Source organism: Talaromyces stipitatus, genomic scaffold, assembly GCF_000003125.1.
Source record: "Talaromyces stipitatus ATCC 10500 scf_1105507295527 genomic scaffold, whole genome shotgun sequence".
Taxonomy (NCBI): Eukaryota; Fungi; Ascomycota; class Eurotiomycetes; order Eurotiales; family Trichocomaceae; genus Talaromyces; species Talaromyces stipitatus.
The window spans coordinates 1,270,164-1,291,919 of NW_002990114.1; the positions used below are offsets into that span (position 1 = coordinate 1,270,164).

A 21,756-nucleotide genomic window follows, 5' to 3' on the forward strand; every position below is an offset into this window, starting at 1 on the left:
CATATATCGCTACAAAGGACTCGGGACCTGAGGACCACTCGCGACTATCGGTCTACCTCCGGTGCCGGGCAGGTCGTCGGACTTCATCTATCATCCGTCCGGAAGTTAGATTATCTTGAACAATGTCTTCTTGTCCATTGCCGTTGACCAGGTGGGTAGTTAACATGGGTCTAATCCTTCCAAGTGCTTGGCGGCATGAAGAGAGATATCAATGGGGGCAGGCTTTCGTGCATGTATTTTCATGAGCACAAAGAACCCGTAGTAGATGTGATGAATATGGAGTAGTTCCTAACTCTATTTAAAGTACACTCGCTCTACGGAGGGCCCCGGTCCAGGCGATCTTCGAACACTTAGAGATATAAGATCAGAGCGCATGCTAAAAGCAGAAGGTCGGGCTATGGCCATGAGAACGATGCTCTTATTGGTTAGCAGAACAGACCAAAGCAGGCCAAGAGTGCTTGGCTATACCCTAACCTCTGATTGTTTCGGGCCGATCCGATCCATGTACGTATTTCAACGGCCCCCAAAAACGTCTGCTACGCTGTATAGTCTATCTGAATATTACCCAGGTAGGTTTGCCGATATGCCTGAACATATGATACTATCCAAACGCCGTTCCAAATACGAACGGGCTCCACATGGCAATGACTCGACACGAGCATTGTCCATTCTGCTGACAACGCATGATCTACTTGAAATAGAGTTTAGTATCTATCCCTCTTTAATCTTAGCCGGAGGAAAACGGCCCGACCACATTACAATAATTTAGGAACAATAATCTCAATGGAAGCATGCGAGCAGTGATTTAATCTCCGTTCGCAGATCCAAATAATTCTGGTCTAGACCTCGAGGGCTTACAAATGCTGTCCTTGCCGAAAAATAAGCTCTCGAAACATAGACCAAGGCCCAGATAACAGTGTTAGTTCCGGGGAAATCAACTACCTAGCGTTCGGCCATCCCCGTTCGTATTTGGGGTGGCTTTTATCTTCACAGGGTAGTCACCAATAGTGGCTTGCATTTCCACCCCATATGGCACATGGCACTTCCAATGATATGTAAGGTGACTGAGATTCGTCACCCACTATTTAGCTGGTTTCATTAGCTGCACCTCGCAAACGTAGAACTATAGTATGTCTTGGACGGTTCGCCATTCATGCGTTCCGCCTCCCAGCATACCCAGCCAATCAGTTACTTGCTGATATGATCAATAATGCAGCCGCTATAGACCATTAATTTTGCTGCCGAGTGTCTACTTCCGAGTGGCCTTCCTATTCCTTGACGGTGACTGGTGTAGAAGAAACACGCGGGAAATTTATGCACTGCAAATGGTGTAACCAAACCTTATAATGCAATCTATGCTCGCATGTAACTTTTAGGGGCCAAAATAATTGTGTAAAGACCTAGTTAGGTCAAAAGATACACCTTCAGCAACACTTGCTAGTGACCATCAAACGCGCCCAATACTGGTAGCGTATCAAACCCATGCATCTATGTGCATGTACACGAGATGTACAAAATCTGCCATGTGCGCTGGATCTTGGTGGCGAACAGGCCAGCCACAGGTTGATTCTCTTTTACTGATAGATGCTCCGCCGTTAAAGAAAACCCTCGTAGCATAAAACATACCAGCCAAGCCTCAATAACCCTCTCTGGTCCAGATTTCGTACCTCAAACATTTCAGCATGTTTTCCACCATCAGCTACAACAATGGTCTGCTAGAGGAAGAGGAGGTCAGCACTAAAGAACCGAGTAGTGACCGTCCTCAAAAAAGGCTTGCATGTTTAGAGTGTCGTGTCCGCAAGGTTTGTGCCTTCTTCTGCCATATTTCAAGGCGCTGAAAACCAATATAGTAACATATGACTGATGGATTTGAGAATTTATCAGGTCAAATGCACGGGAGAAAAGCACGGATGTCAAAAATGTCTTTCCACCGGAACCCAATGCATCTATCCAGAGAGCAGTAGACGAGGTCGACTCAAACGGACAAGTGAACCCATATCCAGCGCAGGACGCGATCACAAACCAAGCTCCTCCAGTGGCAGTGACCCTTCATCTGTTTCTGATTATCCATCCTTCTCATCTGCAACTTACCTTTCGAGTTGCTCTCCAACACTCGATTTTAGCTGTGGGGATACCTTTTTCCACGGGTTTCCATTAAGGGGTGATTTTTCTCTTGGTATGTCAAGATCTAAAGAGTAGAAAGATGAAATGTACTTTGCTGCATTGAACTGACGTATCCACCATCAACGCAGAGCTTGATCAACTATGCATGACTCAGCCCGAAGAGCCTGGTCAATACGGTGGCATTATTCCGAGCGGCGATACATGCCTCAATTCAATACTGAAAGCCTCAAAGGCGTTACATGCGAGAGACAGTCCACCTCTTAAGGGCGGAGGAATTGGGTGCAATTGCGCTCAGTCTGCGACTTTGATGCTTGGAGAGCTTGACTCTAAGATCTCTAATATCGCAGAACTATCCGTAGATGCCATCCTGACGGATCAAAAGTTCGCTCTGGGACAGTTCAATTCATGGCTCACCTGCGAAAATTGTCATTCGCCTCGAGCAACCACCAAAATAATTGTACTTATTGCAGAGGGTCTCTGTTACTGTTTAGAAAGAGCAGTCACGGACTATGTTGGTCAATTACAAGAGGGCGGCGAGGAACCCGCTCAGTTTTTGACTGGGTTCTGCAATATTGGAAATTATCCCATCAACTCGTGGCACGAATGGACTCATATCTTGAGAGTTGCTCTCCTATGCAGGTGTAAGGAACTTCATGCTGCAGTTGCCAGTTTACAAGAGCGGGATGTTCTCAATACCCTTCTCAGCGAAGCCGAGCAGAAGTTAACAAACATGATGAACCGGCTGAAAAAATGCGAGGGCGACTTATAGAGTGGGAGTCAAGCCTATAGAGCTAGGTTTTTCTTTTCTTCGGCCCAAACCTTTTCTGCTGGACACTTTATGACTTCATGAACCTGCGTTTTCACCCACCATTATTGGACTTTTACTTTATATCTCTCTGATATATCTTGTGGTTTGTAACGCAGTCTAGCAAGGTACGATTTTACGAAAAGATTCGATTATATTAGATGAGCTCGAATACCGTTTTCGTGGTCCGTCAAAACCCGCTTGGCGTTATCCGTTATTGCAAAGGATGAGCATATTATATTTGTTAAGAGGCTTAACAGAGAAGGAATAAGAAGAGGAGTTTGCTACAAGCCATTGAGGTCCAAGCAGCAAGCTGCTTTGCCTTAGCTAGATACTTCTCTTGAGAGAGCTGGCCTGTATCTTTAGTATCTTCGCGGTCCAAATCACGCGTGACATCTCCCAGTGCACACCTGGGTAACTTTCACCTCGACATAGAAGCTTGAGCTTTACTGCCCGTGGCCCCTGGAAACTTCCTTCTACGTAATCTTATTTAAATCAAGCCGAACCGGAAGGAGGAATGCCTGTATGCCGAGTGCTGCGCCTGGGACGGTCTTGAATTATGTGAAAATTGGCTTCGGTTTCCCTTTCAGGATATTTGGACAGCAATCCTCAAGGCGCCTTATATGGAAATAGCCTGAATAAAGAGATGAGGTCAATTGCCTTGCGTAGAGCGCACATAAAGGCTAGTAAAGAAGCCACAGCGAAGCTGTTTCCTTCTTTTCTTGTCCCATGCTCAATATTCTCTGTAGCCAAGCACCTTTTGTACGTTAGAGATAGATGGATTTCAATGCAAGAGTCTGGAATCGTCACAAAACCTGCCTAAAATGGGGTTATGAACTTTTGAAATGGACAAGTTTGCTGATGGGTGGGAGTAAGCGTGGGGCATTTAGGGAAAATGAAGAAATGGAAGGATCGAAAGTTAGAATGATAAAGGGAAGGGATTTATATTTGATGGGTGGTTGGGTGGTGATGATTATATGGCGTGTCTGGGGTCTAATCTGGAACAGGTAAAACACAATTCTATAAAAATCGCTCCTTCATCCAAGCAGTGTATATCTTTTCTGATTCACAAATCCAGGGTAATTTTAAGAGCTTGGTCATGGCTATTTGTTCATGGCCTTCTCCTTGTAGGTTGTAGACAGTCGTTCGACTTGGATTTGCGGACTGTGATATTGTTAGCACTGATAGGAAAAGGTAATGGGGGTGAATGAGAGCCCGCCACACACCTTTATCCTCTTGCAAAGGGCCTCCGTATCATCTCTCATAATTTCATCCTCTCCATACAGTATCAGCAACTCGTCAACCTTCAAATCAGCCCACCATTCCGCCGGTGCTACCAAGGGTGAATTCCAGGCGTCGAGCGCATGACCACCGAGAAAGTTCCCTCCCCAATATGCCAGCGCCGAGACGGCAAGGACATCTTTACTGGCGTTTGTCTCCGTAGATTTGGCGGATGTATCCATAGTACACCATGGTGAGATTGCGACTGCGGCGGCAAATTGTTCTCCGTCCTTCAGACTGAGAGGCGGAACATTTGAGTTGCGATGTGAGAGGTGTAAAAGCACGCCGAGTAGAAGATTACCGCCGGCAGAATTGCCCATGAGAGTTAGACATGAGGGTGGGATGCTCTCTGTATTGATGATGTGGTCAAGTAACGATATGGCCTGTCGGAGTTGAGTAGGGTATTGATTCGCGTGTTCAGACGTTAAACCTAATACCTCATCAGCAGGTCTTACAGCAACATGAAGCTCGAAATAACATACTATATGCCAAAACATAGACGACAACCCCTTCTTTATAACGAGGCTTATCCTCGAAACCGTATATGAGGTGAATATGCTGTGGTAGAATAGGTGCCACATAACCACCCCCATGAAAGTATACAATAACTTTATTGAGTTTTTGTTTCGCAATATTCATCTCTGCAGCCAAAACCGCAGCCTTTTTGGCTTTTCTACCAAAAGGATTAACGCCAACAGGGAAATGTTTTGGAGACGAGGATCCATTGAGCATGAATGCGACAGTACCATCGGAAAGCGTTAATGGTTCATACGGCAGATTATATTGGTGCGCAAAATTGATGCATTGAGTCGCTGTCGCGGGAAGAACGGCTTGTTTCTCAGTTGCGGTCAAGCTGGACTGGAAATCGATCATCCCCTCATAAGTTATATAATGGTGGAAGGACCTTTTGGATGTTGATTTTCTGGATAAAGGATACTTGACAGACTTGAAAATCAGACCGGCCACTATGATGGGGTCTGAGTATTATTTTCTTAACTACAGAAGAGAAACGGCATACCTATCCTCGCAACCTTCGCCAACAGACAGAGCCATCCCCAGAGAGTAAATGACTCGGAGGCCCGCGAATTCGAGGTCGCAGTCATATATTCGACATATGCAGGAGTAGCGGAGTGCAAGGAGATCACAAAGGCTGTATGGACGCGGTAGTCGAGCTATAGCGGTGAGAAGCGTGTCAGCGTTGAACTTTGTTGACAAATGTAGATTGAGGTTAACTAGTTCCTGTCCCTATCGATAAGCGGAATCCTTGGGTTCCGGCAGCTCCACTATTGGTTCTGCATGGTATGCGTATGATACATATAAATCGTACTTTACAATACTGATATGCTGATCTCTCCTGAATATTTGGACCTTATTGCCCGCCAGACGCTGAATCAGTTCATGATTTTGCAGTATCCTTGTCTTAAGACATGTCGAGCAGTGATTTCACTCAGCCGCAATTACAAATTGGTCCAATCAATTCCAAGTCTCGTATCATACATCCACCCACTTGAAGCAAGTCAATACGAGCTTAAAATCTCACCTTTAATGCATTGACCAATGGAATGACCCATGCTATTGGAATAGAGCAAAATATTGGGCATACATGCCTTGCAAAACCGACAATGATCAATAAAATTGGGTCTCAGACGCTCAGCCCCCGCCTAAAATTGATTCTTAACTCCATAAATGCGAGGTTAAGCAGGAACAAGTACAACTATAAAAAGGGCACCTCTCCATCAGCTTGAATAGTTCGGTCTGCTCATCTCTCCTCCAAATTCTACATATATTTCATCAAATAGAAACTAAAATGTCCGCAGAAGCCCCCCAAATTCCGCCCGTCCCTCCCCTTGTGGTAGAGTCGTTCAACTGGTAAACCTCCAGCACCGATCCCGCAATCCGTCAACGTCGCGCCAACGGTGCCGAGGCCATTGTCGGAATTGAGAAGAGCAATGCGGCCGGTGCAAATGATCTCTATCTGATTTCAAGCGTCACAGTTCGCTGATTCCGGACTTACACTCACTAGACTACAAGGAAAAGTGGAGCGGGCGCTCGTCAAGCACCGCTACGAACATCCTGAAATTGCTCAAACTGCGCTGTGGGAAGAAGGACAGATTTTTCCTCTAATTCAGTATCAAGCGCCAAAAAGCAACGAAGATGCTCTCGCCTGGGCTCATGAGGTTGTTCATGTTCGCGCTAGCAAAGAGACCGGATTAGATATTCGCACAGAAAGTGAAATCAAACGCTTCCAGGCTGCGAGTGGACCTGCCAAGGCTGTTGTTATCGACATTGTTGCACCGGTTGATGGACTCGATACGGCGATTGGATCTGTCAATGTCGAATTTGTCTTTCATACTAACCATTTGTACTTTGATGGTATTAGCAAACGTATCTTTGTTGGTGACTTTTTCCGTTATTTGACAGAGGTCGGTGATGAATTGCCGGACTTCAAATGGGGTGAAGAAGTTGAGAATTTGGGAGCACCGGTCTTGACATTGTGGAAGGAGGGTGTCAAGACTTCTGGGCCGGAGTTTGATGCTACTTTGGGACAATACGCTGGCATTGCCATGAGAGGATTGGTTCGTCTTCCAAACTATATCTTCTTGAATAAACAGCTAACAATCCATAGCAAAACTACGGCCTCAACCCAAACCAAACTACGGTCTCCCCCGAGTCATTTTCCATACCTTCACCGCCTCGGAAAGTGACTCAATCTACTCCGTACAAATCCGTCAAATCTAAAGTCGGCCCTACAGCTTCTCCCGCCCATTTGGGTCATGCAGCTGTACTACTCGCCCTGTTGAAAAAGAAACCCACTACACCAGGAACGCCAGACAATCAGATATACATGGCTCAATCACCCATGAACGGACGTCGATTCTTGCGGGATGCAGAGAAGCATGCCAAAACATATTACCCCATTGTACAAGCTAGTTGTCCGGTCATCTTTGAGAATATCAAGCAGTACAATCTCGTTGATGCGGATAAGGAGACGATCAACAAATACCTGGTGCAAGCGACCAAGGTGGCGAAGGATGCTTATAAAACGTTGCTGAGTAATCCATATACTTTGCCGGTGGGCACGTCGTTTCATAACTTTGTGACGATGTTGATTGCTTCGTAACTACGCCTAGCTTGGGGATGGATAGGGTGCTGACAGTTGATTAGGAATAATATTCCAGAGACCGGCATCTCTTCACCGGTATGTTTTTCTTTTCAGCTCTTCCCTTTTCGTCACTCACTGCTAATGGATGCAGATGTACACAAGTGACGGCGTCAACGAGACGTATATCGACCGCGAAGTCAGCGACGAGACCGGTAAGGTCGCAATTACAATCGATACTGTTCGATTTTTCCTAAACCAGTACATGCCATTCATGTAAGTTTATTCTTCCCCCATCCCCATACTATACTAACAACTTGAAGGTCCATCCGTCTGGACAGCTTCCGCGGCCGCTCGGAGCTTTCCCTAAGCTACAACGACGGGCAATACACGGACGAAGAAGCATCCACATTTTTGCAGGATGTTGCTTCGTTCATTTTGCAATTTATCCAGTAACTTTCTTCTTTACGTATATGGATAGATAGATAGGCACAGATGTATATAGAACTACGATCTATCAACCGGTCTCTTAATTTCGACAACCTCAGTAACCCTTCCATACGTATTCCCACCTAGTCTGCTGACAGGCCTCAGCACATTTACGTCCACCACACTCTGTTCTTCGGAATCAATCGCATCCTCACGAACCCAAAACCTTGTTCCTTCTATAATCGCCAATGTCGTGACTCCATTCCGATCCGGATTCGCACGACTTTTTATTTCTTTCGTTTCTAATAACCGTCCTTCAATCGAAACAATCGCCTCTTTGACACGAGGTACACAAACAGTCTCCAAACCGAACAGCGGCGTAAGCCCCGAAATCTCAAACTCCGACTCCCCGTACTGGGAATTTATAGACGTCGCATTCGCAGCTTGAAGAATATCCTCAGAAACAAGATTAATCACACATTCACCCGTCTCTTTCAGATTTCGGAGTGTATCTTTCTCCTTCTTCCCACCCTTGTCGGGGTTAGTAGGCGTAAAACTAACCACGAACATTGGCGGGTCGTGGTTTATGACTTGGAAGTAACTGAATGGTGCTAGATTAAGCATGTCATTTGATTTGGTGCTGATTAAGGCGATGGGTCGCGGGATAATGCTTGATATGAGAAATTGGTAGTTTTTGCTTGGCGGACGGGTTGGGGAGTGCGGGTTGATTGAGATGTGGTTTTTCCGCTCGTTGTTGTTTTGGGTTGCGCCGTCACCTAGGGTCCAGGTTGGCGTTGGCGGTTGGATTATTTTTATGGGGTTGCTGGGGTCGAAGGGAGGTCTGGTTGAGTTTCCCGTTGGTGTAGTGGATGTATGTCTGTATCCATTTGGAAGAGACATGATTAGTGAGGAACGTGTAGGAGATCTCCTGTTGATAGTCAGAATGAGTATGTAGGACTGCGTCGAGTACTCACTCACAATACAAAATTGACGGCTCCTTTGGAAAATAAATTTATCCGCAAGGCCAAGGCCATGTTTGAATACAGGAAACTGCACAACAGGTTGATAGCTACAGCCCCAATTATAAGCCCTCGAGGGCTTATAGTTCAGCAAGCCGGCTAAGGTCGTTGTAAAGAGTACGTGGACTGCCGATGTCCTTATCCGACTAAACTTAAACTGATGGAGATAGCCGTTATTGCCACGCACTTGGATGAAGTTATGACGCCATGGGCTATACTGTAGAATTGTTGGGCGTGAGCATAACTAAGGATAAAAGTGCGTGGTGTATAGATAAGCATACGAGTCAGTCATTGGTCCAATTGAGATTCTTTTACAGCTACTTGATTGTGCTGTCAAGAGTCAATTGATGTCATCCCCATCTTCCTCCTCTATAAATCATATAAACCCTCCTGCCTATATCACCCAACATCAATAACCATCTACAACCATCCTACAAACAAATTCATTGAAACACAACATGCCATTCAAATCAACCTCCTACACATCCTTCAGCATTTCCACCTCAGCCTCCTCCACGCGCAACGGCGAGACCCAAACCTGGGGGCATCGCAGCGCCCACGAGGTGTATCGAGATGAAGACAACTCTCGCCATGAGCGGTCGCTCTCTCAGACTCTAGGCGAGGACCCAGTTTATGAGGAGAGACATTTTGATTCGCAGGGGAGGCAGCTACTTGATGGATACCAGCAAGGACAGCGAGGAGGACAGGGACAGGGGCAGGGACGGGGACAAGGACGGATTGAGGATGTTAGCGAGCGGGAAAAGTAGTTTGCTGTTATATTGAATTGATATGAAATGATTTCTCTGTCGGCATAGTTAACTATCTTAACTACTTGTGTATACCATATGGGGGATAGCGGTTCTCTCGCCGCTTTAACGGGAACTGCCCCACCGGGTGAGGCCTATATAAACTGCAAGGGCGTCCCCGAACGACGACCGTCAATTCTACGTCTCTTTTTTTCTTTTTCTACCGCTCCAGCTGCTCACCTTTTTCTTAGCTGTGTTTGCCTAGAGGGAAACTACACGAATCGCTGATCCCAGCATCTCCCCCCCTGCGCGGATCCACCTTATTCCTGCGCCGTCTCCCCTTCTGCACCGTGACTATTTTTGAGTAGTTGACAGAAATTACAGTCCTTGCGCTCTATACAGCAGTGAGCTACATTATCTACAATTCAGATGATTTGAAGATAACTTGTATCGAAGATTTGCCTTCATTGTTCTCTCAGTGTACCGGCTATGATGAGACTGAATTCCTCTCAGTCCTAGCTTCACTAGCACGAGTGTGGCCGCTAGGAACTTTAGCGGTGTAATCTATTGAGCGGGGCTTATAGTTAAGTGACTCAATCATGTGGTATTCGGATGGGAGGCATCCTGATCTTGGACACGCTGGAAATGAGCCCATCTGTGCATGGATGCTGATTCCACCAGTAGAAATGCTGCGCAATGCCTGTTTGATAGAGTCATATCCACTGTTCGAGCCGACGCATTTATCGAGGAAGTGCTGTTAGGGTCTGAAGGCCAGTGTAGCCAATAGCAAAAATACCACATTATCTGAGCTGATTTGTGGCTGCAGAGCTGAAAGGGGCTAACACATTCATTAAGGCAGATTTGCGAGGATGCTGATCCATGGTTGGTCTTATAAGCGTCAAATTCACTTATAGGACGCCTTGATTCATGCGTGGCAGCAACGAGATGGTAATCCAGACGACTTTAGTCACAGATGTGGCTAGCAATACCTCAATTGTGGGACAGGAACGGAGTTGCATATGAGAATGAGTAGCATTGGGCGTGCTTCTAGATCATGCCTCATTTTTGAGCTTGGATTTAGGTCATTTAATTGGAATTGACCAGTCCGTTGATTACAACGACTGCGTTGTCAATACCGCCGTTCTTTGTTGCAGGCGGAGACGGTGACGGAGGATGTGTCAGTGGCAGTGATAGCGACATGCGAGGAGACTGACAATTATCTTTTTGCACCTTTTGTATCCTGAGACGGATATAAAGACCTCTCAGCCCTCGGCAGGATGGAGTGCATCCGTCGGACATCAGTTCCGTTTTCCCTGACCTCTCTATATCCATTCCACAATCATGGCTGTTACCTTAGAAAACATGAAATTTTACCGTCCTCATTCACTTCCTGCACGTCCTATAAAGAGTATATCTCCTCATAATCGTTCAACTCCCTTCCTCCACCCTCAAAAAGAGTCAATCCAAACCCTTCCATTCACTCAAGTTCCCTCACATCCTTCCCACAAGCAGCTTTGCACCTTGTATCAGGGATCAACCCATAATCTTGCACACCGGGTTTTAGGAAATGATAGAGCAAAAACGGTTTCCCAAATACTCCGAATTCTATGTACATTCCATATACGAACATAGTTGCATATTTCCTGCCGAAATAATGGCATATATACCGCCAGGATCGCAATACGGCCCGCAGCATTATTATGAGCAAATAGTCGGTCTTCAACGAGTCTTTGGAAATAGTCCTATCTTGATATTAGTTATTATTTAATGCAGATGGACTAACAGCTTACCCGCCATCGGAAAAGAACACTCTTCGGCATTTGAGACCACCATGCTTCAATTCGTTGGTTCGACGTACTCGTACCGTACCAATAACAGTCTGAGATATTGGAATCTGAGTAATGCTTTTTATATAAGGCATGATGTGCTGCTGCTAGGAGTGTAGCCTCTCCTCCCTTATGCGATCGGACAAACCTGGGTTGTTTCTTCTCTGATTGTAAAGTATCAAGAAATTGGCGGAGAACACTGAATTCTTTCCGATTACTAGTTCCAACGTATATCCATGTGATATAATGGGAATAGGCATCAATTCCTGTATAAATTTGAACCCCCCAGTAAAATAGTTTAGCATGTCTGTCAATAGACCAAGGGAAATTTGGTCCTGGAACGCTAAAGTCGCCACGAGTTCGCTGTAGTTCATTCCGCGGTCTGGTAATTCCTTCTGGATCGATCTCTCTTACAATTCGAAAAGCCGATCACTGCTGCAAGATTAGAAAGCTGGATCAAGTAATATTGTTTTTACTTACCGAGAGACTATGTGCTGTCTGCTGCGGAAATATGTATAAAGAAGCCCGCAAACATAACCTTCAATCTGCCCGCTATCCAGCTCCTTTTGAACTGCTATCCGAATCTCATCTTCCACTTCTCCGGCTTTAAATCGACGTAGCAGACCCATCCTCCGGCGGTATCTCCTTAGACCATCTAGCCCAATTTGCAAACCCTGTTTCTGGAGCACGTAATGCATGTCAGTGTCTGATAGCCCACACTGGTAGAATAGATTTAGGATTTGGTTCTCTAGATCTTCATGGTGTTGGGTCTTAATCCGCCGTCTGAACCCCCATGTCCTCAGGCGTCGCTGAATGGTACGACTGGTGACCTTGATCCGATATTCGGCTAATAGATAATCTACAATAGCCTCTGCTGTCTCACTGTCATTGAATAAATTCGAGATCTCGTTTTTATATGGGGTCAGATCTTTTGAAGGACGTCCTCGAGTTTCAATAAGAAAAGACATCGCTAAAGATATAATTATATGCAGAAACAAAATGAAAAGAAGCTAGGTTTGGGGAGATTAACTACTTTTTTGTGCGTCCTGTCTTAATATTCAATTCAATGGAGTGTTAACATAATAGGAGAAAATTTTTAATTACTTAATTGGCTATAAGTCTCGATAAGGCTATTAATGCAGATAATAGGGGTAGGGCAGTTGCGAATACGAATATTCGCAGTAATCAGCAATATTCGTTATTCGCATTCGCAATTCACAAATACTACGAATAATATTCGCAAATCTTCATTGTGCGAATTCGAATAATTATTCACAATATATCACGTGCAGTAATCAGATGACGCACAAAGGAGATATCAAACAGCTGAAGATAACTTCGCCTCTTACTCTTTCCTTTCCTTCTAATGCTTGGTATTCGCGCTAAATAGCACCAATATGATTAATCCTACTTCATATCGACAGACACCTAGCACCTCCCAGTCTTCTCGTTGAACAATCACCTCCCTATTATTTTCACTCCCACAGATTTGCATCTCGATCTTTTCCACTGGTGATGCAGACTCGTGGAAACCGTCTGAACTACCTCGCTCTAAACGATGGCTATCAGAGCGATGAACCTTTTGAAAACGTGACACCTAGGCTATCCAGGAGTCCAACAGCCCAAGATCCAGGAATAGGCCCAGCACTTCCATCTCAAACCCCTGACCCGACTCAATCAGCAGTCAGTGCTCACATCGATTCTTATCTTGAATCTCTAGATGATGAAGTTTTGCCGACAGACTCAGCCTCTCAGCTTCCAACTAATGCCGCAGGTTCCCAAATTTCCCACGTGATTCCACAAGAAAATGAATAGTTGTAGGGTTATTTTCGTATAAGAGAGTTCCCTAATACATGAGTTGAGAATAGGAACAAGAAGAGGAGACTCATAGACCGAGAAATACATTATAATATTATTAGCAAAGATACTGGGAAGCAATGCGACTGGTTTACAACAGATTCAAAAAGGCAAACCTCTACCACCAACATGAGGCTTCCTTTAAAGGAGAAGCATAGAATCCTACCACCTGACACCTCTCAGTCAGTTATTGTTGTACCAAAATCTACTATCCTTGGACTCTGAGGCAATAGGGGAATACTCACAGTTCAAGAACTTCTTGAAAGGAAACTTCGTCGCTGGGTTGCTAGTAGCAAGCAACCCTTTATAGTTACTAAATCACCAGCCTTCCCACAAATATTCAAGGATATACTAATTTTAAGATAGCAGGAGACCAGAGTCCTTCTGGGTCTGAGCAAAATGTAGTGACACAGCCCGTCTCCCAGATTCAAATACCAAGAAATATCTCTACATTGCAGAGAATGCTTATATTAACTGCTTTTAGAAGAAGGCTTTTCATTCGTCTGTTGTACTTCTGAAGGGCCTTTCGTCGCTCAATTTTAGGATCCATAGGGTATCTGACTCGTAATATATTTATAGTTGATCTGTGATGCTTGAAAAGAAGGACTTGTATCCTATTTATGTCTGCTATTTCTAATAGCTTGTCCTAATGAACAGATTAAATAAGAGGTTCATTCTTCCATAAAATCCTCCAGCTATTGTGCCGAGAATAACAATGGCAGTACATTGCCTGGCCCTATGCTCCTTTATGAGCACTGATTAGTTCAGATAGAATGTCAACACTTAACTAAGATGCAGGTTCCTTGAATGGAACCTCCGTTACAACAACATTATGGAAACTAATTAAGTGAAGAGCTGGTTAATTAGCAGGAAAAAACCCATTTTAGGGTATCATAATTAATCATTATATCACACATGTCAAGCTGATCGATGTTCAGCTCCTGTTGTGAAAGTAACTCCAGAGCTGACTCAGACTGTGTCATCTTTAGACTGCGTATACTAACCAGCAGCTCCTGTAAATGAGTAGTAGATAGGGATATTAGATCTAAGATCTTATACTGCTGTCCAGTCTAAATCTGAAATCCCTGTAAATGAATGCTGTCGACTTAGTCTAAACCCCACTTCGGTCTGTCAGATAGGGCTTGTGCAATCACTTGCATGTGATGTGTGTACAGCCCCTCAGTTATATTCATGTCGAGATCAATATATGCTTCTAGCCATGGTTTTCTTTTCAGGGGCACACAGAAATACACTATAAGTTCTTTCAGATATAGAAATACACACAGGCCTTTTAATAGTGCGGCTTAATCAATGCTATGTTTGAGGATCTGATTCTATTTCCTACACATCTTTTGCACAGTCTAAAAGATAGCCATATGTAGCGGACATTCTCTTGGCAGAAATCCCAGATTGAACTGAGATTTCGTCATTTTTACATAGTGTTCCAGCGTCAAAATAGAAGATTTAAAAAAAATCAAAATTAGTAACATCTTAAAGAGGGTCAGTTTGGGTTGCAAATTATATAGCACACCTCGTACCTGTTTTTAGTAACTGTGGAACCACATATATGAAAGATGTCACTTGTTAGCATAGAGTCAACAATGTAAGGCTCATTAGTATAGAGAGGCTGCTTCTTGAGAACCCTACTCGTACTGAACAAAAGAGAGATAGAATGCATATTGCTCTCGTTCTTTTGTCTACTAGCGATAAGTGCTTGACTTCCCAGGATAGCAGGTAAGAGATTATGAGTAGTATTATCTCCACTGTGAGGGCGTTCATTCTCTATCCTAAGAGGTAACTAATCGAGCAAAAACTAAGCATGAGGAAAGAGGGAGAAAAGACTCGCTAAGCCGCTCGTAAGGACTCTTTTTATATGTGCGTCCGGGGCCTTGTCGGTGCCTATTTAGGAAATCCTGAAGACAAAGGAGGATATCCCCGCCAAGGTCATCCTCTTAGGGCTTAGGGCTCTGTCCAGGTGCCAGCAAGGCCCGTACGATATCCTGCTCCGTAACCCAGCCGTCACATCCACAGGCAACTACATGATGATTTTGGTGAACAGACTGTATAAGCTTAATTGGTTGTAATATATATAGACTGTGAGCGTAAAGTTGAACCAATAAAATTAATTTCTTAATTATTTTGGGCTTAGAAACCAAAGTTTGATCTTTGACTTGATGCAAGTGTCGGTATAGCAATCTTGCCTATCTCAGCGCGGGAATGGGATATAGTTTATCCGTGCGCTATAGCGTACGGAGGATAACTACATCTCACCACCCACATCCCCCTAGTTCTTAGGATTAGTCGCAATATTAGGAATTCAGTATTACTGGCTCAGTCAGCTTGTTGGATTAGCTGTCCTTCTTAGATCTTGCGATCTAACGAAGGTAAACCAACAGCAAGATACAGACTCGGTATGAAGTGATCTCATGTTCTCGAAATAGAGCTGGTACCAGAATTGAATTTAATAGGAGGAATGGACCCCCTCCTGAAAGGGTTGATTCAGGAACGGTTCCGCGCTCATGCTAGGAAATGATGCTACTTGGAACCATTCAAAACTGGTCCCAGGAGTGATGAACCATACATTTTCCCTTTTCTCTAGTTAACGTAGTAGATGGAACTAGTTCATAAACACACTTGTAACAATTGTACATATGTGAATAGCATATATTTGTAAGCGCTATACATCTGTAAGCAGTGTACATTTGTAAATGGTGTACATCGGTGAGAGCTATACATTTGTAAGAGCTGTACATTTGTAAAAATTATACATATGTGAATAGCGTACATTTGCAAAGGTTCTACATACGTAAAGAGTGTACATATGTAGGCGATGTACATTTGTAAGAGCTATACATTTGTAGACGATGTACATTTGTACAATCTGGTCTATGTGACGGGCCTGGCAGCTGTATCGCGTTGGCTCCTTGTCGGAGCCCTAAGCCCTAGGGAGTTCCAAATCGGGATATCTCTTTGTCTTCACAATTTCCCGATTAGGCTCCGAAGAGAGCCGTACGCACACATACAAAAGTGATCTCTGCCCGCGGCTGAGCGTGCTCCTTTCCTTTTTTTCCTCATGCTTAGTTTTTGTTCGACTAGTTACCTCTTAGGATAGAGAATGAATGCCATCACAGTCTACAGATTTCTGGGATGGAGTAACGCTTCTTCTTAATATTATACGACCAATAAACAAAACAATTAAAGCTTCTGAAGCAACAACATCCCATACAGGTCTTGTTGTTGGACGGTGGATATCTATTGAACTTTATCTACACTAATCTATTATATCTGCATCTTTTGGTTCCAATATATAGCTTCTATTTGAGAAGAAATTGCCAGAATGAATGGTTCGACAGGTTCAAGATGTTCACTGGGCAGCTTATTTTTTGAATCCTACAACACGAAATTATGATATGAACCGCTTAAAAAGCCAAGAAGATTTATAGAGTTATCTAGCAGTATTGCAAGAAAGATCCTAATCAGGTAAAATTCTCAATCAAACCAAGCGGGCTCTATGAACATAAAATCTGTTGAAAAAGCTTCTTTACGGTATGAAAATTACTGGATGCCTTACTTAGAGCTGCGCTTGTGGGTTCTTACAGTAGCAGCACCTGTCGCGGATAATGTGGAAGTTCACTGGTATATCGATGCAATATGCGCAACTGCGACGCAAATGGGCAATCTTGAATGGGACGAAGTCTGACTAGTTCTACAGCTTATCTTGTGGATGGACCAAATGTTCAAGCACCAGGAGGATATGATTAGAGAGATGTACGAAATGGCTGATAGTTATTGACAGTATCAGTAATTATTGAAGTATGGATTGATTCCTGTATGTATCAAAATATCAAAACATGAATTTATATCTAAGGGCGCATCATTGATTCCAAGGTTCCATTTTATACTTCCAAGGCTGCTTCGAAGACCGACTCCAGTCTGCTGATGGCCCCCAACACAATTTCATAACCATTGGAATACGACCAGCTCTCTTATAATGCTGTTACGCCTCCACTAGCAGAAATATGTTGAGCAGTGATCCATCTTGCTTTCTCAGATGCGAACCAAAGGACGGTATCTCCAATATCTTCAATCGTCCCTGGCCTATCAGCAGCCCTTGTCATACGAACATATGGTTCGAAAGCTGCTTTCCGGGCTTCAGGGTCAGAAGGAACAATATCTGTTTCAACGATACCAGGGCCAACTGAGTTGACAGTTATGCCGCGACTTTTGCCAAACTATAAGTCATATTTAGTTTTGTTTTGTCCTTGAAAGAAAAGTTGGATGAAACCTTACTTCTTCTGCCCATACAGCTGTCAGATAGTCAAGCGCAGCCTTTGACGATCCATAGACACCGTAGGTAGCCGAAGGCATTCTCGCCGCTGCGGACGTGATATTGATTATACGTCCTCCAGGAGGCATGTGTGGCACGACCGCACGGACCATGAACAGAGGACCGTAGAGATTAACTTCGAAGGTCTCTCTGACCTTGTCCAGAGATAGGGCCAAGGTAGGGCCAATATTTCCCTGTCCGGCGTTGTTGACTGAACCTATCAGTATAGATTACTCCGGACTTTATGTAGATAAATTGCACACCTAGAATGTCAATGTGGTCTGTCCCAAAAGCTTTGAGTGTACCCTCGACAAGAGTTTTCGCCCTTCCTCGTTAACAGACGCCCTTATAACAGTTGCTTTCCCACCCTCATTCCTGATTTTCTGTGCAACACCTTCAGCACGCTTTGCCGAGGACTCAGAGACATAGTTAATGGTAACAGCTGCGCCGTTACGAGCTAGGGCAAACGCGATTCCAGCACCGATACCATTTTCACGACCAGAACCGGTAACGATGGCGACGTTTCCGGCTAGTGAGAGTGTTTCAGCAGGCATATTCGTTGTATTCTCTTCTTATTCCCCGTAAACAAGAACGTAGGAGATTTAAGTCGGATGATGCAAGATATCGAAGAAATCAATCGAATTGTTGCTTCCTACAGATGGATGTCTCTAACGTAGGCAAAGCTCAATATTTATATCTACTTCTCTCCATCCCTCAGTCAAACCTTCCATGTATTGCTTAGAGCAATGCAATCCTTAGAAAACCTTCTTTGGCAGATATTCAATTAGATTTTCCTAATTTGAAAATTAATGAAACAGTCAAGTGGAACCAGATTCATCTGCCCAATAAGAGGGCTTTAAGGGCTTACTGAGGGTTCCTCTACTAAGCAAAAATGGAATATCACATTCAGCATACCCGGACGATATATCCAGTTCGTCCGCTTGCAAAGGAACATTCGTCCGGGCACACTGCTAAGGTTAACTTATTTCACAGGTAAGCGGCACACTACTGCATGACGGAGCTAGGATTATCCGAATAACCCTTAGGGTTAGGGCAACAGAGCCGTTGTGTTGGATATGTTGGATAATCCATCTATTCCAACAAGGCAGAGATCAACTACATCAATCCCCATTTGGGCCCCTAGATTTCAGCCCAATATTTACCCCTCATGATAGCTCACAAATCATCCCACCAAGAAAGGTCTATAAAAAACCCGGCTTTGGAACCTCATGTACTGAGAGAAGAAAAAAAAAAGAATACATACAATCTTGCTAGTCACTCCTTCTTTTACCATCCTTGTAAGCAATTATTCAGGATTGGCCTGGAGTTAACCCATCAATCCGACACGTTGCTAGAAAAGGATATGTCCAAGACAGAGCCAACAGAGCCAAGATTCTGCCGGATATGCCCATGAAAGGATATTTAAGGACACCCATCTACCATGTATCTAGTTCATTTTATCGTCTTGGATTCACTGCGATAACTTGAGTATACGTTCTTCTATCGAACCGGATATTCATCATTTTGTTAAGACTTTGCTTTCAAGAAGCCTTTCGTACTTAGGCCTATTAACTTCGACCCGTTAATAGCTATCCGAGATATAACTATTCGACGGTAGTTCGACCGAAGTTTCCGACATTTCCATACAAGTTCAATGTCTTTATCCAACCCGTAGTTACAACCTCAGTTACGAACCCGCACCCCCTAAATCCACTTTGCCCCTAAATATCTCGGATATCTAGGGTCTTATCATTGGCTAGTTACCGTACGAGTTACCAAAAAAAGTCCACTTCTCCTAAGAATCAATTACCAGACCGTACGACCCTAGAATTAATATGGCAGGCGGTCGCAAAGGCGGCCGGTAATCTAAATCCTCAAAGTTTTAGCATGTATGAATGAGCTCACCATATTTCTAATCACTACTGGGAAATATGGCCATCCCTGCATGATATATTAGCACATTCACTAAGCCTTCCTCGTACAGCGCCTCCCTAATCTCTATCGAATATGAATCCTGAAGCCTCATCTAGCAGCGATATCGTACGGCGGCAAGGCTACCAGGTGGAGGTCCAAGCAGAGCCAAATATAATTGTATAACGAGTAGCGCTTAAAGCCAGAGAAAACCGGCCAAAGAATACCAACAAGGCATACTCTCGTATACAGAAGGAATGGATTTAATTCTATGAAGGACGCAAGTTTCCGGACGGAGAGACTATAACAGAGAAGAAGCTTATACTCTTTCTAGAGAAAGAAGTGCTTCACCGTCCAATCAAACCCAGTTGCTATCTCAAGGCTCGTATGGATAAGCAGGGCGAAGAAGTCATCTAAAAAATAGGACATTCTACTCTCCAGAACTACATTAGTAGCATTGTTAACCATTGGAACTGGCAGCGATCTCTAGGTACGAATCCTCATCCAAATCCTAGGGGTCATTTGGTGAGCAGTCTTCTCAGATCTTACAAATCCAATGAGAACCAGCGGAGAAAGGAGACATATGTGGACCGAGGCCTTCATTCCTTACAGAATAGCTATACCCAAGAGGATATCTGGGCTATCGTACAATACTGTTGGATAGGATGGAGAGATCAGGAAACTAAAAGCTAGAGACCTTAAGCCCAGAAATCATACCTTTGTATGGCCACGGACTTTCTCTTTTCCCATTCCATGCTACTCTGAGGAGAGGATGTACAAGGCCTTCAATTCGCTGATATGTTCACTATTCAAATGGAGGAAGGCCCAACCCCATGTTGGTCAATAATTATTATGAAATCTTAAGGCAAAACTAATCAATTTGGTAATATTAAGTATATGGGGTTATACGACACAAAGAGCCTTTACTCTGTACAATCAGCCAAGCGGCATTCTATCTCTTTTATCGATGGGAGTTCATAAATGAGCCTATTCCCCAGTTCTATCAAAGACAGCAGTGGTATGACTGGCACTTCTTTAAAGGAGGAGATATCAATAAAGCGATCTTGTATAGCACTCAACTGGAGTGGATTGACAAAGTCTTTATAAAAGCCAATCTATTATCCAAAAAGAAGACTCACTCCATCCACTTCAAATATGTGAACTTGTTGGCGATTCGATCAGCTTGACCCACAAAGAGCCTGTGAAGAGGTGGCAACCGGTGTAATGAAGTCCTGGCCAAGTATATATTTGTTCACTAATCAGAACAACTGTTAACGGAGCAATAGTCTTCCCGATAACATGTAGAGACAAAATGTAGACCTTTCGGGAGCAATAACGAAATCTACGGCCAAGTCGGCAGGTCTTGACGCGTATGGTCATCATTCTTGAACGTGTCATCTTCACCTCTATAATGAGAAAATGTCGCATATTCAATCGCCAGAAGCTACCAGACAGTACGATACTTTATGATCATTAGCTCTGTTCATGACTTAGACGGTAGGTGTGGCTGTGTGGTGAGTCCATGATCCCCATCAAAACTTAAGTAATGAGAACATAATTCGTTTCCTACTCCAAAAGAACATCAAAGAAGACTAAACAAGTGAGATGGTAGGTTGGTGTCCTTCTACTGTTACCTTGGAGGACCATTTACCTTTCTCGTCAGCCTCAGGGCTCCAATATGTACTCACATCATTCAGTAATGTAATATCCTCTTTATCCATGATACTACTGATTGGGTCTATACTTTTAAATGTGCCGGAGGCGATGTTTTGGGCGTGATACTGCCTCTGATTAAACAGCTCGGAGGAATTGCGACCTGTGGAGCTAGTCTTAGTTCCAATAGATATAGAATGATCTGCTCCTTCTCGGGACTGATTCCAAGTTATCTCTGTGACTCCCGATCCAAGGTCTCATCATCGTTGGTTCCATGAAGAATGCTCATTTGGCTGTTAAGATTTCACAGAAAGTGACCGCAGGGGGAAAGATGGTTCTCAGGACTAAAAGCCGAGCCTATGCGCAGATCTTTCTCTTAAATATATTCCTAAACTCAGTCAATAATTTTTTATTAATCGCAATAATGTCGGACCACCCTTTGAAGAAGTTATCAAACCTTCCAATCCCGGCTGTTGGTAATCAGTAAGACTGTCCATCTTGCCTAATCAAAGGCTTTTGGTAAAGATCCCAAGGTTTAGGTCTGGCAAAATCGCAAGCAGATATACCAAGTCTATACCAGTTTCTAGACATCTTTCTAGGTCCCTTTAGAGTAATAAGAGGATGCATTGTTCGTGACTAGTATATAGTCTTCCGCGGTGCTGGAAAAGTGGCTTTCTA

The 21,756-nt window shown here is 43.9% G+C and overlaps 7 protein-coding genes across 7 annotated transcripts; 3 read left to right on the plus strand and 4 right to left on the minus strand.

Moving 5' to 3' along the window:
• Positions 1–1,682: 1,682 nt before the first annotated feature.
• Positions 1,683–2,893, plus strand: TSTA_085040 (uncharacterized protein; the record flags this gene model as incomplete). The annotated part of the gene is made up of 2 exons (XM_002478191.1): positions 1,683–1,802; positions 2,279–2,893. The coding sequence occupies 2 exons, from the start codon at positions 1,683–1,685 to the stop codon at positions 2,891–2,893; spliced, it is 735 nt and encodes a 244-aa protein (XP_002478236.1).
• Positions 2,894–3,949: 1,056 nt separating this feature from the next.
• On the minus strand, positions 3,950–5,313 carry TSTA_085050 (uncharacterized protein; the record flags this gene model as incomplete). The annotated part of the gene is made up of 4 exons (XM_002478192.1): positions 3,950–4,093; positions 4,156–4,640; positions 4,693–5,175; positions 5,229–5,313. The coding sequence occupies 4 exons, from the start codon at positions 5,311–5,313 to the stop codon at positions 3,950–3,952; spliced, it is 1,197 nt and encodes a 398-aa protein (XP_002478237.1).
• A 238-nt stretch (positions 5,314–5,551) lies between these two features.
• TSTA_085060 (uncharacterized protein) lies at positions 5,552–7,766 on the plus strand (the record flags this gene model as incomplete). The annotated part of the gene is made up of 7 exons (XM_002478193.1): positions 5,552–5,619; positions 6,092–6,168; positions 6,248–6,786; positions 6,837–7,327; positions 7,376–7,409; positions 7,465–7,586; positions 7,634–7,766. 7 exons carry the CDS (start codon positions 5,552–5,554, stop codon positions 7,764–7,766), a joined length of 1,464 nt encoding a protein of 487 aa, XP_002478238.1.
• Positions 7,767–7,817: 51 nt separating this feature from the next.
• Positions 7,818–8,773, minus strand: TSTA_085070 (uncharacterized protein; the record flags this gene model as incomplete). The annotated part of the gene is made up of 2 exons (XM_002478194.1): positions 7,818–8,616; positions 8,718–8,773. 2 exons carry the CDS (start codon positions 8,771–8,773, stop codon positions 7,818–7,820), a joined length of 855 nt encoding a protein of 284 aa, XP_002478239.1.
• A 2,257-nt stretch (positions 8,774–11,030) lies between these two features.
• Positions 11,031–12,298, minus strand: TSTA_085080 (uncharacterized protein; the record flags this gene model as incomplete). The annotated part of the gene is made up of 3 exons (XM_002478195.1): positions 11,031–11,246; positions 11,295–11,712; positions 11,811–12,298. The coding sequence occupies 3 exons, from the start codon at positions 12,296–12,298 to the stop codon at positions 11,031–11,033; spliced, it is 1,122 nt and encodes a 373-aa protein (XP_002478240.1).
• Positions 12,299–17,173: 4,875 nt separating this feature from the next.
• Positions 17,174–18,068, minus strand: TSTA_085090 (short chain type dehydrogenase, putative; the record flags this gene model as incomplete). Its single annotated transcript, XM_002478196.1, has 3 exons — positions 17,174–17,419; positions 17,478–17,708; positions 17,820–18,068. 3 exons carry the CDS (start codon positions 18,066–18,068, stop codon positions 17,174–17,176), a joined length of 726 nt encoding a protein of 241 aa, XP_002478241.1.
• A 1,453-nt stretch (positions 18,069–19,521) lies between these two features.
• TSTA_085100 (uncharacterized protein) lies at positions 19,522–19,842 on the plus strand (the record flags this gene model as incomplete). Its single annotated transcript, XM_002478197.1, has 2 exons — positions 19,522–19,605; positions 19,744–19,842. 2 exons carry the CDS (start codon positions 19,522–19,524, stop codon positions 19,840–19,842), a joined length of 183 nt encoding a protein of 60 aa, XP_002478242.1.
• Between the last annotated feature and the right edge of the window lie 1,914 nt (positions 19,843–21,756).